Genomic DNA, 17,156 nt, shown 5'->3' on the forward strand with positions numbered 1-17,156 from the left:
AGGGGGTCATCTGTAGCATAATGAAAGAGAGGAGGGGGTCATCGGTAGCACAATGAAAGAGAGGAGGGGGTCATCTGTAGCACAATGAAAGAGAGGAGGGGGTCATATGTAGCACCACGACAGAGAGGAGGGGGTCATCTGTAACACAATGAAAGAGAGGAGGGGGTCATCTGTAGCACAATGAAAGAGTGGAGGGGGTCATCTGTAGCACAATGAAAGAGAGGAGGGGGTCATCTGTAGCACAATTAAAGAGATGAGGGGGTCATCTGTAGCATAATGAAAACGATGAGGGGGTCATCTGTAGCAAAATGAAAGAGATGAGGGGGTCATCTGTAGCATAATGAAATAGAGGAGGGGGTCATCTGTAGCATAATGAAAGAGAGGAGGGGGTCATCTGTAACACAATGAAAGAGGGGAGGGGGTCATCTGTAACACAATGAAAGAGAGGAGGGGGTCATCTGTAGCACAATGAAAGAGAGGAGGGGTCATCTGTAGCACAATGAAAGAGATGAGGGGGTCATCTGTAACACAATGAAAGAGATGAGGGGGTCATCTGTAGCATAATGAAAGAGAGGAGGGGGTCATCTGTAGCATAATGAAAGAGAGGAGGGGGTCATCTGTAGCATAATGAAAGAGAGGAGGGGGTCATCTGTAGCACAATTAAAGAGATGAGGGGGTCATCTGTAACACAATGAAAGAGACGAGATGGTCATCTGTAGCATAATGAAAGAGATGAGGGGGTCATCTGTAGCATAATGAAAGAGAGGAGGGGGTCATCTGTAGCATAATGAAAGAGAGGAGGGGTCATCTGTAGCATAATGAAAGAGAGGAGGGGGTCATCTGTAACACAATGAAAGAGATGAGGGGGTCATCTGTAGCACAATGAAAGAGGGGAGGGGGTCATCTGTAACACAATGAAAGAGAGGAGGGGGTCATCTGTAGCATAATGAAAGAGTGGAGGGGGTCATCTGTAGCACAATGAAAGAGTGGAGGGGGTCATCTGTAGCACAATGAAAGAGAGGAGGGGGTCATCTGTAGCATAATGAAAGAGAGGAGGGGGTCACCTGTAGCATAATGAAAGAGATGAGGGGGTCATCTGTAGCACAATGAAAGAGAGGAGGGGGTCATCTGTGGCACAATGAAAGAGAGGAGGGGGTCATCTCTGGCATAATGAAAGAGAGGAGGGGGGTCATCTGTAGCATAATGAAAGAGAGGAGGGGGGTCATCTGTAGCATAATGAAAGAGAGGAGGGGGTCATCTGTAGCACAATGAAAGAGAGGAGGGGGTCATCTTTAGCATAATGAAAGAGATGAGGGGGTCATCTGTAACACAATGAAAGAGACGAGAGGGTCATCTGTAGCATAATGAAAGAGATGAGGGGGTCATCTGTAGCATAATGAAAGAGAGGAGGGGGTCATCTGTAGCATAATGAAAGAGAGGAGGGGGTCATCTGTAGCACAATGAAAGAGAGGAGGGGGTCATCTGTAACACAATGAAAGAGATGAGGGGGTCATCTGTAGCACAATGAAAGAGGGGAGGGGGTCATCTGTAACACAATGAAAGAGAGGAGGGGGTCATCTGTAGCATAATGAAAGAGTGGAGGGGGTCATCTGTAGCACAATGAAAGAGTGGAGGGGGTCATCTGTAGCACAATGAAAGAGAGGAGGGGGTCATCTGTAGCATAATGAAAGAGAGGAGGGGGTCATCTGTAGCACAATGAAAGAGAGGAGGGTGTCATCTGTAGCATAATGAAAGAGAGGAGGGGGTCATCTGTAACACAATGAAAGAGAGGAGGGGGTCATCTGTAGCACAATGAAAGAGTGGAGGGGGTCATCTGTAGCACAATGAAAGAGTGGAGGGGGTCATCTGTAGCACAATGAAAGAGAGGAGGGGGTCATCTGTAGCACAATTAAAGAGATGAGGGGGTCATCTGTAGCATAATGAAAACGATGAGGGGGTCATCTGTAGCAAAATGAAAGAGATGAGGGGGTCATCTGTAGCATTATGAAAGAGAGGAGGGGGTCATCTGTAACACAATGAAAGAGAGGAGGGGGTCATCTGTAGCACAATTAAAGATATGAGGGGGTCATCTGTAGCAAAATGAAAGAGATGAGGGGGTCATCTGTAACACAATGAAAGAGAGGAGGGGGTCATCTGTAGCACAATGAAAGAGATGAGGGGGTCATCTGTAACACAATGAAAGAGAGGAGGGGGTCATCTGTAGCACAATGAAAGAGAGGAGGGGGTCATCTGTAGCACAATGAAAGAGAGGAGGGGGTCATCTGTAGCACAATTAAAAATATGAGGGGGTCATCTGTAACACAATGAAAGAGAGGAGGGGGTCATCTGTAGCACAATGAAAGAGAGGAGGGGGTCATCTGTAGCACAGATCACTTTATGAGAGAGAGGGACAGATCACTTTATGATAGAGGGACAGAAACAGAAAGTTTCAGTGAAGGAGGGACAAGATGGAGAGAAAAATAGAGAATGTTATTGTTCCACTAACATTTAGAAGGTACAACCTACGTGTCTTTAGAGACACTGGAGAGGGAACCCTCTCTCTCCCCCTCTCTTTCTCTCCCCCTCTCCCTCTCTCTCTCTTTCTCTCTCTCTCTTTCTCTCCCCCTCTCCCTCTTCCTATCTCCCTCTCTCTCTCGCTCGCTCTCTGTCTCTCTCTCTCTCTCTCTTTCTGTCCCCCTCTCCCTCTCTCTCTCTTTCTCTCTCTCTCTGTGTCTCTCTCTCTCTCTCTCCCTTTCTCCCTCTTTCTCTCTCTCTCTCTCTCTCTCTCTCTCTCTTTCTCTCCCCCTCTCCCTCTCTCTCTCTTTCTCTCTCTCTCTCTTTCTCTCCCCCTCTCCCTCTCTCTCTCTCTCTCTCTCTCTCTCTTTCTCTCCCCCTCTCCCTCTCTCTCTCTTTCTCTCTCTCTCTCTTTCTCTCCCCCTCTCCCTCTCTCCCTCTCTCTCTCTCTCTCTCTCTCTCTCTTTCTCTCCCCCTCTCTCTCTCTCTCTCCTTCTCCCTCTCTCTCTTTCTCTCCCCCTCTCCCTCTCTCTCTCTTTTTCTCCCCCTCTCCCTCTCTCTCTCTCTTTTTCTCCCCCTCTTCCTCTCTCCCTCTCTCTCCCTCTCCCTTTCGCCCTCGTTCTCTGTCTCTTACTCTCTCTCTTTTGAGGCAGCTCTCTGCTTTAGGTCTCACAATCCAAACAGGATGTAACCTATTTTGATCAGGGTGCCATATTGCATCATCAAATATTAATGCCTCTAGACCTCGCTGCGTTATATTGGCTAAATTATGCGTGCCCCTTTATTTTTCTTCACATTTTTCTGTTTAGATTTCTTTAGCGTTTTTAAGCACTACACACTGGGATTACATCTTGTCCTCTGCTGAGTATGTGTGCGTGTGTGTGTTTGGGAGTGTGTGTGTGTGGCAGACTGTCGCTGTGGTCACACACATGATGGTTGTTGATACAGCGCTTAAACATTTTACTGCTTGAAGTGCAATCTCTCTCAGTCACACTCTCTCTCTCTCAGTTCCTCTCTCTGTCTCTCTCTCTCTCTCTCTATCTCTCTCTCTCTCTCTCAGTTCCTCTCTCTCTGTGTGTCTCTCTCTCTCTCTGTCACTCTCTCTATCTCTCTCTCAGTTCCTCTCTCTGTCGCTCTCTCTCTCTCTCAGTCCATCTCTCTCTGTCTCTCAGTCCCCTTCGCTCTCTCATCCCTCTCTCAGTTCTTCTCTCTGTCTGTCTGTCTGTCTCTCTCTCTCACTCAGTCCCTCTCTCCGTTCATCTCTCTTTCTCTCTCTTTCTCTCTCTCAGTCCCGCTCTCTCTGTCCCTCTCTCTCTCATCAGACCCTCTCTCTCTCTCTCTCTCTCAGTACCTCTCTCTCGCTCTCTCTCTCTCTTTCTCGCTCAGTCCCTCTCTCAGCCTCTTTTTCTCTCTCTCAAATTCAAATTCAAGCTGCTTTATTGGCATGAAAAACATTGTCAATATAGCCAAAGCAACAATGTATACAATATACATTATAATACATTATAATGTAAAATTGTAGTAAATAATAATACAAAAATAACAACAATATAGTAGAAATCTAATAAATATAAAAAGCTATACATGGAAGATGAAACTACAACTAACTCATAACTAAATAACTTTCATCTTCACCATTACATCAGTACTACAACTACCATCATCATTACTAGTACTACTACCACCATCATCATTACTACTACTACTACCACCATCATCATTACTACTACTACTACCACCATCATCATTACTACTACTATTACCACCATCATCATTACTACTACTACTACCACCATCATCATTACTACTACTACTGCCACCACCACCATTACTACTACTACTACCACCACCAGCTTTACTACTACTACTACCGCCACCATCATTACTACTACTACTACCACCATCATTACTACTACTACTACCACCATCATTACTACTACTACTACTACCACCATCATTACTACTACTACTACCACCATCATTACTACTACTACTTCCACCGCCATCATTACTACTACTACTACCACCATCATCATTACTACCACTACTACCACCATCATCATTACTACTACCACTACCACCATCATTACTACTACTACTACCACCACCATCATTACTACTACTACCACCACCATCATCATTACTACTACCACTACCACCATCATCATTACTACTACTACTACCACCACCATCATTACTACTACTACTACTACCACCATCATCATTACTACTACTACTACCACCACCATCATTACTACTACTACCACCACCATCATTACTACTACTACCACCATCATCATTACTACTACTACTACTACCACCATCATCATTACTACTACTACTACCACCACCATCATTACTACTACTACTACCACCATCATCATTACTACTACTACTACCACCATCATTACTACTACTACTATCACCACCATCATTACTACTACTACTACCACCATCATCATTACTACTACCACCATCATCATTACTACTACTACTACCACCACCATCATTACTACTACTACTACCATCACCATCATTACTACTACTACCACCACCATCATTACTACTACTACCAACATCATCATTACTACTACTACTACCACCACCATCATTACTACTACTACTACCATCATCATTACTACTACTACTACTACCACCACTATTACTACTTCCACCACCATCATTACTACTACTACCACCACCATCATTACTACTACTACCACCATCATCATTACTACTACTACTACCACCACCACCATCATTACTACTACTACTACCACCACCATTACTACTACTACTACCACCATCATCATTACTACTACTACTACTACCACCACTATTACTACTTCCACCACCATCATTACTACTACTACTACCACCACCATCATTACTACTACTACTACCATCATCATTACTACTACTACTACTACCACCACTATTACTACTTCCACCACCATCATTACTACTACTACCACCACCATCATTACTACTACTACCACCATCATCATTACTACTACTACTACCACCACCACCATCATTACTACTACTACTACCACCACCATTACTACTACTACTACCACCATCATCATTACTACTACTACTACCACCATCATCATTACTACTACTACTACCACCATCATCATTACTACTACTACTACCACCATCATCATTACTACTACTACTGCCACCACCACCATTACTACTACTACTACCACCACCAGCATTACTACTACTACTACCGCCACCATCATTACTACTACTACTACCACCATCATTACTACTACTACTACCACCATCATTACTACTACTACTTCCACCGCCATCATTACTACTACTACTACCACCACCATTACTACTACTACTACCACCATCATCATTACTACTACTACTACCACCATCATCATTACTACTACCACTACCACCATCATCATTACTACTACTACTACCACCACCATCATTACTACTACTACTACCACCACCATCATTACTACTACTACTACTACCACCATCATCATTACTACTACTACTACTACCATCATCATTACTACTACTACTACCACCATCATCATTACTACTACTACTACCACCACCATCATTACTACTACTACTACCACCACCATCATTACTACTACTACCACCATCATCATTACTACTACTACTACCACCACCATCATTACTACTACTACTACCATCATCATTACTACTACTACTACCATCATCATTACTACTACTACTACTACCACCACTATTACAACTTCCACCACCATCATTACTACTACTACCACCACCATCATTACTACTACTACCACCATTATCATTACTACTACTACTACCACCACCACCATCATTACTACTACTACTACCACCACCATTACTACTACTACTACTACCACCATCATCATTACTACTACTACTACCACCATCATCATTACTACTACTACTACCACCATCATCATTACTACTACTACTACCACCATCCTCATTACTACTACTACTGCCACCACCACCATTACTACTACTACTACCACCACCAGCATTACTACTACTACTACCGCCACCATCATTACTACTACTACTACCACCATCATTACTACTACTACTACCACCATCATTACTACTACTACTTCCACCGCCATCATTACTACTACTACTACCACCATCATCATTACTACTACTACTACTACCACCATCATCATTACTACTACTACTACCACCATCATCATTACTACTACTACTACCACCACCATCATTACTACTACTACTACCACCACCATCATCATTACTACTACTACTACTACCATCATCATTACTACTACTACTACCACCATCATCATTACTACTACTACTACCACCACCATCATTACTACTACTACTACCACCATCATCATTACTACTACTACTACCACCATCATTACTACTACTACTATCACCGCCATAATTACTACTACTACTACCACCATCATCATTACTACTACCACCATCATCATTACTACTACTACTACCACCACCATCATTACTACTACTACTACCATCACCATCATTACTACTACTACCACCACCATCATTACTACTACTACTACCACCAGGATCATTATTACTACTACTACCACCACCATCATTACTACTACTACTACCATCATCATTACTACTACTACTACCATCATCATTACTACTACTACTACTACCACCACTATTACTACTTCCACCACCATCATTACTACTACTACCACCACCATCATTACTACTACTACCACCACCATCATTACTACTACTACCACCATCATCATTACTACTACTACTACCACCACCACCATCATTACTACTACTACTACCACCACCATTACTACTACTACTACTACCATCATCATTACTAGTTCTACTACCACCATCATTATTACTACTACTACTACCACCACTATCATTACTACTACTACTTCCACCATCATCATTACTACTACTACTATCACCACCATCATTACTACTACTACTACCACCACCATCATCACTACTACTACCACCATCATCAGTACTACTACTACTACCACCACCATCATTACTACTACTACTACCATCACCATCATTACTACTACTACCACCACCATCATTACTACTACTACCACCATCATCATTACTACTACTACTACCACCACCATCATTACTACTACTACTACCATCATCATTACTACTACTACTACCACCATCATTACTACTACTACTACCACCACCATCATTACTACTACTACTACCACATCATCATTACTACTACCACTACCACCATCATCATTACTACTACTACTACCACCACCATCATTACTAGTTCTACTACCACCATCATCATTACTACTACTACTACCACCACTATCATTACTACTACTACTACCACCATCATCATTACTACTACTACTACCACCATCATCATTACTACTACTACTACCACCATCCTCATTACTACTACTACTGCCACCACCACCATTACTACTACTACTACCACCACCAGCATTACTACTACTACTACCGCCACCATCATTACTACTACTACTACCACCATCATTACTACTACTACTACCACCATCATTACTACTACTACTTCCACCGCCATCATTACTACTACTACTACCACCATCATCATTACTACTACTACTACTACCACCATCATCATTACTACTACTACTACCACCATCATCATTACTACTACTACTACCACCACCATCATTACTACTACTACTACCACCACCATCATCATTACTACTACTACTACTACCATCATCATTACTACTACTACTACCACCATCATCATTACTACTACTACTACCACCACCATCATTACTACTACTACTACCACCATCATCATTACTACTACTACTACCACCATCATTACTACTACTACTATCACCGCCATAATTACTACTACTACTACCACCATCATCATTACTACTACCACCATCATCATTACTACTACTACTACCACCACCATCATTACTACTACTACTACCATCACCATCATTACTACTACTACCACCACCATCATTACTACTACTACTACCACCACCATCATTACTACTACTACTACCACCACCATCATTACTACTACTACTACCATCATCATTACTACTACTACTACCATCATCATTACTACTACTACTACTACCACCACTATTACTACTTCCACCACCATCATTACTACTACTACCACCACCATCATTACTACTACTACCACCATCATCATTACTACTACTACTACCACCACCACCATCATTACTACTACTACTACCACCACCATTACTACTACTACTACTACCATCATCATTACTAGTTCTACTACCACCATCATTATTACTACTACTACTACCACCACTATCATTACTACTACTACTTCCACCATCATCATTACTACTACTACTATCACCACCATCATTACTACTACTACTACCACCACCATCATCACTACTACTACCACCATCATCAGTACTACTACTACTACCACCACCATCATTACTACTACTACTACCATCACCATCATTACTACTACTACCACCACCATCATTACTACTACTACCACCATCATCATTACTACTACTACTACCACCACCATCATTACTACTACTACTACCATCATCATTACTACTACTACTACCACCATCATTACTACTACTACTACCACCACCATCATTACTACTACTACTACCACATCATCATTACTACTACCACTACCACCATCATCATTACTACTACTACTACCACCACCATCATTACTAGTTCTACTACCACCATCATCATTACTACTACTACTACCACCACTATCATTACTACTACTTCCACCATCATCATTACTACTACTACTACCACCACCATCATTACTACTACTACTACCACCATCATCATTACTACTACTACTACCACCATCATCATTACTACTACTACTACCACCATCATCATTACTACTACCACTACCACCATCATCATTACTACTACTACTACCACCACCATCATTACTACTACTACCACCATCATCATTACTACTACTACTACTACCATCATCATTACTAGTTCTACTACCACCATCATCATTACTACTACTACTACCACCACTATCATTACTACTACTACTTCCACCATCATCATTACTACTACTACTATCACCACCATCATTACTACTACTACTACCAACATCATCATTACTACTACCACCATCATCATTACTACTACTACCACCATCATCATTACTACTACTACTACCACCACCATCATTACTACTACTACTACCATCATCATTACTACTACTGCTACCACCATCATTACTACTACTACTACCACCACCATCATTACTACTACTACTACCACCATCATCATTACTACTACCACTACCACCATCATCATTACTACTACTACTACCACCACCATCATTACTACTACTACTACTACCACCATCATTACTACTACTACCACCATCAGCATTACTACTACTACTACCACCACCATCATTACTACTACTACTACCACCATCATCATTACTACTACCACTAACACCATCATCATTACTACTACTACTACCACCACCATCATTACTACTACTACTACCAGCACCATCATTACTACTACTACTACCACCATCATCATTACTACTACTACTACTACCATCATCATTACTACTACCACCATCATCAATACTACTACTACTACCACCACCATCATTACTACTACTACTACCACCATCATCATTACTACTACTACTACCACCATCATTACTACTACTACTATCACCACCATCATTACTACTACTACTACCACCATCATCATTACTGCTACCACCATCATCATTACTACTACTACTACCACCACCATCATTACTACTACTACTACCACCATCATCATTACTACTACTACTACCACCATCATCATTACTACTACTACTACCATCATCATTACTACTACTACTACCACCACCACTACTACTACTTCCACCACCATTATTACTACTACTACCACCACCATCATTACTACTACTACCACCATCATCATTACTACTACTACTACCACGACCATCATTACTACTACTACCACCATCATCATTACTACTACCACCATCATCATTACTACTACTACTACTACCACCATCATCATTACTACTACTACTACCATCATCATTACTACTACTACTACCACCACCACTACTACTACTACCACCATCATCATTACTACTACTACTACCGCCATCATCATTACTACTACTACTACCACCATCATCATTACTACTACCACTACCACCATCATCATTACTACTACTACTACCACCACCATCATTACTACTACTACTACCACCACCATCATTACTACTACTACTACTACCATCATCATTACTAGTTCTACTACCACCATCATCATTACTACTACTACTACCACCACCATCATTACTACTACTACTTCCACCATCATCATTACTACTACTACTATCACCGCCATCATTACTACTACTACTACCACCATCATCATTACTACTACCACCATCATCATTACTACTACTACTACCACCACCATCATTACTACTACTACTACCACCACCATTACTACTACTACTACCATCATCATTACTACTACTACTACCACCACCATTACTACTACTATTACCACCACTACTTTTTGGAATGATAAACAATAATAATGGTAATAACAATAATAGTAATAACAATAATAGTAATAACAATAATAGTCATAATAAGTAAGTTACTGTTTACTATGCAGATGTTATTATTCAGTGTCCCTCAGGCTATGGCAGGCAAATACATATTTGGCTGCAAGAGGAGCCATTGCTCCTTCGCCTATGAGTATTTTTTGTTTTTCCTCTTGGTTTAATAAGTAAAGATTTGGAAAAAATGTAGTCATTTCTGTGAATAATGAATTTCTTGGTGCAGAATATTTCTCACAGTAAAGGAGAAAGTGCATCTCTGTTTCTACCTCCCCTGTTGTGCAGTGAGCAGATACACGCTCCTCTTTGGGTAGCCATGTCTTTTTATGTCTGCCGGTCTCTATTGCCAATTGGTGGTCACTCAGCCTGTACTTGGTAAGGATTCTGTCTCTGCTTCGTATCTCTGACAGAGATAATCAGCCAATTCATATTCTCTGTTTAGGGTCAGATAGCAATTTAGTCGGCTTTGGGATTTTGTTTCGTTTTTCCAATGTTGTAAATATATTTTGTTTATTGGAATTCTTTCTTTTGAAGCAGTGCTGGTGTCAGCTTGGTTGGTTAGGTCCAACACCAGCTGACTGATAGCGCTCGTTTCTGGGCTCAGCTCTTGGGTTTGAAATGCTTTAAATTGCAGACTTGAATTTTGACTTTCTTAATTATCTTTTCTGTATTTTCATTACCACTGGAAAGCGGCCCAATTCTGCCCTACATGCATTAGTTGGTGTATTTCTCTGAACTTGTAGAATTTTCCAACAGAATTCTGCATGTAGGGCTTCAATTGGATGTTTGTCCCACATTTTAAAGTCCAGTTTATTGAGTGGTCCCCAAACCTCACTTCCGTAAAGAGCTATTGGTAGGATTACACTGTCAAATATTTTGGCCTTAATTCTAATTGGGATGTTGATATTGAATAATTTATATTTTATTACATACAATGCTCAGCAGGCTTTTTCTTTGAGTGCATTCACTGCCATATTAAAGCTTCCCGATGCAGATATGGTCAGACCAAGGTAGGTGTAATTTTTAGTGTGTTCAGTTATGATGTTGTTCAGGGTGAATTTATATTTGTGTTTCTGACATCTGTTTTTTGGGGGGGAAATCATGATTTTCAGTTTTTTTTATTTACTACCAGGGCCCAATTTTGGCAATACTGCTCTAGAATATTAAGGTTCTGTTGAAGACCTTCATTGGTTGGTGATAGAAGTACCAAGTCATCAGCATATAGCAGGTATTTCACCTCTGTGTCAAGTAGTGTGAGTCCTGGCGCTGGAAAATGGTACAACATGTCTGCTAATTCATTGATATAAATGTTGAAAAGATTTGGACTCAAACTGCAGCCTTGTCTCACACCTCGACGTTGTGAAAGAATTCTGTTTTTTGGTTTTTGATTTTTATTGCACACTTTTCTGTGTACTTACATTTTATTAAGTCATACACCTTACCACCAAGGCCACTTTGGAGAATTTTGTAGAATAGTCCTTTGTGCCAAATAGAATCAAATGCCTTTTTAAAGTCAATAACGCAAGCAAAGATTTTTCCCTCTTTTTGTTGGTGGACGTGTTTATTAATTAGTGTGTGTAAGGTGGAAATATGGTCAGTAGTGCGATTGTTGGGAAGAAAGCCAATTGGACATTTACTTATTAAATTTATTTTCTTGGAGAAAGGTTTGAATTATTGAATTCAATTCAAAATCTCTCTCTCTCTCAGTCCCTCTCTCTCTCTCTCTCTCTCTCTCTCTCTCTCTCTCTCTCTCTCTCTCTCTCTCTCTCTCTCTCTCTCTCTCTCTCTCTCAGTCCCTCTCTCTCTCTCTCAGTCCATCTCTCTCTCTCAGTCCCTCTCTCTCTCTCAGTCCCTCTCTCTGTTCATCTCTCTCTCTCTCTCTCTCTCGCTCTCTCTCTCTCTCTCTCTCTCTCTCTCTCTCTCTCTCTCTCTCTCAGTCCCTCTCTCTCTCTCAGTCCCTCTCTCCGTTCATCTCTCTCTCTCTCTCTCTCTCTCTCTCAGTCCCTCTCGCAAGCTCTTTCTCTCTATCTATCTCTCTCGCTCTCTCAGTCCCTCACTCTATGCTGATCCAGACTTTGGAATTCAATGTTGCCATGGTAACAATGTTGAGGGCACCCTCTCTACTCTCCCCCTTTTTCGCTCGTCTTATTCAGACCAGATCTGTTATTTCTAGCTCTATTTTCAGATGCACCATTTGTATTCTATTCTGTGTTATACTGGTATGAGAGTGGAATTGATAGGTTTTAGTGTTTTAGTTTTCTGTTATTTGTGTTTTTAGAACGTGACTTGTTAAAAGTCTGAACTTTCTGAATTGATCACTGTTTTTAGATAAACATGCTTCATAACTGCACAGCTGTAAACAACTAATGTTATCATTCTCCTTCTTCTTCTTGTCTTTCTTTGGCGGCAGCCCAACTACCATGTCCTCCTCAGTGACTGCTTCCTGTGAATAAGAGGACCAGAGTGAGAGCGTCCAATCACAATCAAGAGCCCCCACCAGCACATCTTTCCAGTGAGAGAGAGAGAAAGAGATAGAGGCCAAAGAGAGAGAGAGAGAAAAGGAGTGCAGGAAGGAGAGGGGGAGAGAGTGAGAACAGTCGATGGATGCTGTCCGGATTGAGGGGACAGTGCATTCTTCATTAACGAGGAAAAGAAAGATTTCAAAATGGAGTCGAAGGATAGAAACTCGGCGGCAGGTAAGTCTTACCTCAGCTGATGTAAATGTATACCTTGGTAACGCAATGGGGTCCCACTTTACATCAAGTGGCACTATAATCAATGTATTTACGTGGTTGTTACATAGGCAGGTACAGTGTAATTACATTGCAGGTACACATTGTTAATAGTACTTACAACTCTTATACCCGCATGCGCTTTGCACAATTTCAAAGATTAGCAAATGAAGTCACAATGAAGGTAAATGTGTAATCTAGAACAGCAGTTCTAGCCTAGGGTGAGAAGAAGCCAAATAAAATACACACGTTCAGATGTTATCACAGGTGTAGCGAAATGCTTATGTTCCTAGCTCCAACAGTGCAGTAATACCTAACAATACAAAACAATACAGGCAAATCCCATAAATGTAAAGAAAGGAATGAAGAAGTATGGAAATATTATAACGAGCAATGTCAGAGTCCGGAATATAAATCTATATGTATATGATGGTGTGTATAGACATTATAGACACTATATGAGTAGAAAAGGTGTATACGGCAGTAGTTGTATAGGATGAGCCTTGAATAGAATACAGAATATACATATGAAGTGGCTGAAACAGTATGTAAACATGATTAACGTGACCAGTGTTCCATGACTATGTACATGGGGCAGCAGCCTCTAAGGTGCAGAGTAGAGTACCGGGTGGTAGTCGGCTAGTAACAGTGACTATGTACATGGGGCAGCAGCCTCTAAGGTGCAGGGTAGAGTACCGGGTGGTAGTCGGCTAGTAACAGTGACTATGTACATGGGGCAGCAGCCTCTAAGGTGCAGGGTAGAGTACCGGGTGGTAGCCGGCTAGTAACAGTGACTATGTACATGGGGCAGCAGACTCTAAGGTGCAGGGTAGAGTACCGGGTGGTAGCCGGCTAGTAACACTGACTATGTACATGGGGCAGCAGCCTCTAAGGTGCAGGGTAGAGTACCGGGTGGTAGCCGGCTATTAACAGTGACTATGTACATGGGGCAGCAGCCTCTAAGGTGCAGGGTAGAGTACCGGGTGGTAGCCGGCTAGTAACAGTGACTATGTACATGGGGCAGCAGTCTCTAAGGTGCAGGGTAGAGTACCGGGTGGTAGCCGGCTAGTAACAGTGACTATGTACATGGGGCAGCAGTCTCTAAGGTGCAGGGTAGAGTACCGGGTGGTAGCCGGCTAGTAACAGTGACTATGTACATAGGGCAGCAGACTCTAAGGTGCAGGGTAGAGTACCGGGTGGTAGCCGGCTAGTAACAGTGACTATGTACATGGGGCAGCAGCCTCTAAGGTGCAGGGTAGAGTACCGGGTGGTAGCCAGCTAGTAACAGTGACTATGTACATGGGGCAGCAGCCTCTAAGGTGCAGGGTAGAGTACCGGGTGGTAGCCGGCTAGTAACAGTGACTATGTACATGGGGCAGCAGACTCTAAGGTGCAGGGTAGAGTACCGGGTGGTAGCCGGCTAGTAACAGTGACTATGTACATGGGGCAGCAGTCTCTAAGGTGCAGGGTAGAGTACCGGGTGGTAGCCGGCTAGTAACAGTGACTATGTACATGGGGCAGCAGACTCTAAGGTGCAGTGTAGAGTACCGGGTGGTAGCCGGCTAGTAACACTGACTATGTACATGGAGCAGCAGCCTCTAAGGTGCAGGATAGAGTACCGGGTGGTAGCCGGCTAGTAACAGTGACTATGTACATGGAGCAGCAGCCTCTAAGGTGCAGGGTAGAGTACCGGGTGGTAGCCGGCTAGTAACACTGACTATGTACATGGGGCAGCAGTCTCTAAGGTGCAGGGTAGAGTACCGGGTGGTAGCCGGCTAGTAACACTGACTATGTACATGGGGCAGCAGTCTCTAAGGTGCAGGGTAGAGTACCGGGTGGTAGCCGGCTAGTAACAGTGACTATGTACATAGGGCAGCAGACTCTAAGGTGCAGGGTAGAGTACCGGGTGGTAGCCGGCTAGTAACACTGACTATGCACATGGGGCAGCAGCCTCTAAGGTGCAGGGTAGAGTACCGGGTGGTAGCCGGCTAGTAACAGTGACTAAAGTTCAGGGCAGGGTGCTGGGCAGAGGCCTATGTAACCATCATGTAAATGCACAGGTTTTAGCACCACTTCATGTACAAGGGGACCAGAGGGGTATACTATGGTGATGTTGGAGTTGAGAAGAGGATAGGAACACTGATACTGTATAGGATTGATTGTATAAGCCAAAATGGTTGATTGATTAATTGATTGATTGAGTTGCGACAATGAAGATTTCCTGTTGAGTCTTGCTTTGTTCCTGTATGTGCTGATGTTGCTGCCGTGTTCCTGCGCTGTGATTATGTATATTGAGTTGTGTGTGTGTGTGTGTGCGTGCATCCGTGCGTTAGTGTGTTCTGTCTCATCGAGTGTGTTGTGTATTCTGCGCAAGCCCTGTCTATGCTGATTATGTGGGGGAGAGAGTGGTGTCATGGTCATGAATATGGAGCACATTGAGATTCTCAGAGTGTAATTTGTTGTGTTCACCATCAATTCCTTCCTGTTAAGACGAGTCAGCAGTGTCGTCCAACTCCCCTTCCAAGGACACCTCATATAACCACTTATACCCCTCCTCTCTCTGTCTCTTTCTTTCTCTCTGCCTCTCTCTCTGCCTCTCTCTCTGCATCTCTCTCTGCATCTCTCTCTGCCTCTCTCTGCCTCTCTCTCTGCCTCTCTTTCTGCCTCTCTCTGCATCTCTCTCTGCCTCTTTCTCTATCCCTGCCTCTTTCTCTCTCTCTGCCTCTTTCTTTCTCTCTGCCTCTCTCTGCCTCTTTCTCTGCCTCTTTCTCTCTCTCTCTCTCTGCCTCTCTCGCTGCCTCTTTCTATTTCTCTCTCTACATCTTTCTCTCTCTCTTTCTCGCTCTCTGCCTCTTTCTCTCTCTCTGCCTCTCTCTCTGCATCTCTCTCTCTGCCTCTTTCTCTCTTTCTCTCTCTCTGCATCTTTCTCTCTGCATCTCTCTGCCTCTTTCTCTCTTTCTCTCTCTCTGCCTCTTTCTCTCTCTCTCTGCCTCTTTCCCTCTCTCTGCATCTCTCTGCCTCTTTCTCTTTCTCTCTCTACATCTTTCTCTCTGCCTCTGCCTCTCTCTCTCTCTGCCTCTTTCTCTCTCTGCCTCTTTCTCTCTCTCTGCATCTCTCTGCCTCTTTCTCTCTTTCTCTCTCTCTGCCTCTTTCTCTCTCTCTCTGCCTCTTTCTCTCTCTCTGCATCTCTCTTTCTCTTTCTCTTTCTCTCTCTACATCTTTCTCTC

General features: G+C 42.7%; 1 protein-coding gene across 2 annotated transcripts in view; it reads left to right on the forward strand.

Moving 5' to 3' along the window:
- The window catches only part of LOC129857168 (voltage-dependent calcium channel gamma-4 subunit-like), a 91,390-nt gene that overhangs the window by 61,740 nt on the left and 12,494 nt on the right, over positions 1–17,156 (forward strand). For both annotated transcript variants that reach the window (XM_055925160.1, XM_055925159.1), the window contains exon 2: positions 13,608–13,893. In XM_055925160.1, the coding sequence (XP_055781135.1) occupies positions 13,863–13,893 (31 nt within the window). In that variant the 5' untranslated portion in view covers positions 13,608–13,862. The remainder of the gene's footprint in view (positions 1–13,607; positions 13,894–17,156) is intronic.

This window comes from Salvelinus fontinalis, chromosome 6 (genome assembly GCF_029448725.1).
Source record: "Salvelinus fontinalis isolate EN_2023a chromosome 6, ASM2944872v1, whole genome shotgun sequence".
NCBI lineage: Eukaryota > Metazoa > Chordata > Actinopteri > Salmoniformes > Salmonidae > Salvelinus > Salvelinus fontinalis.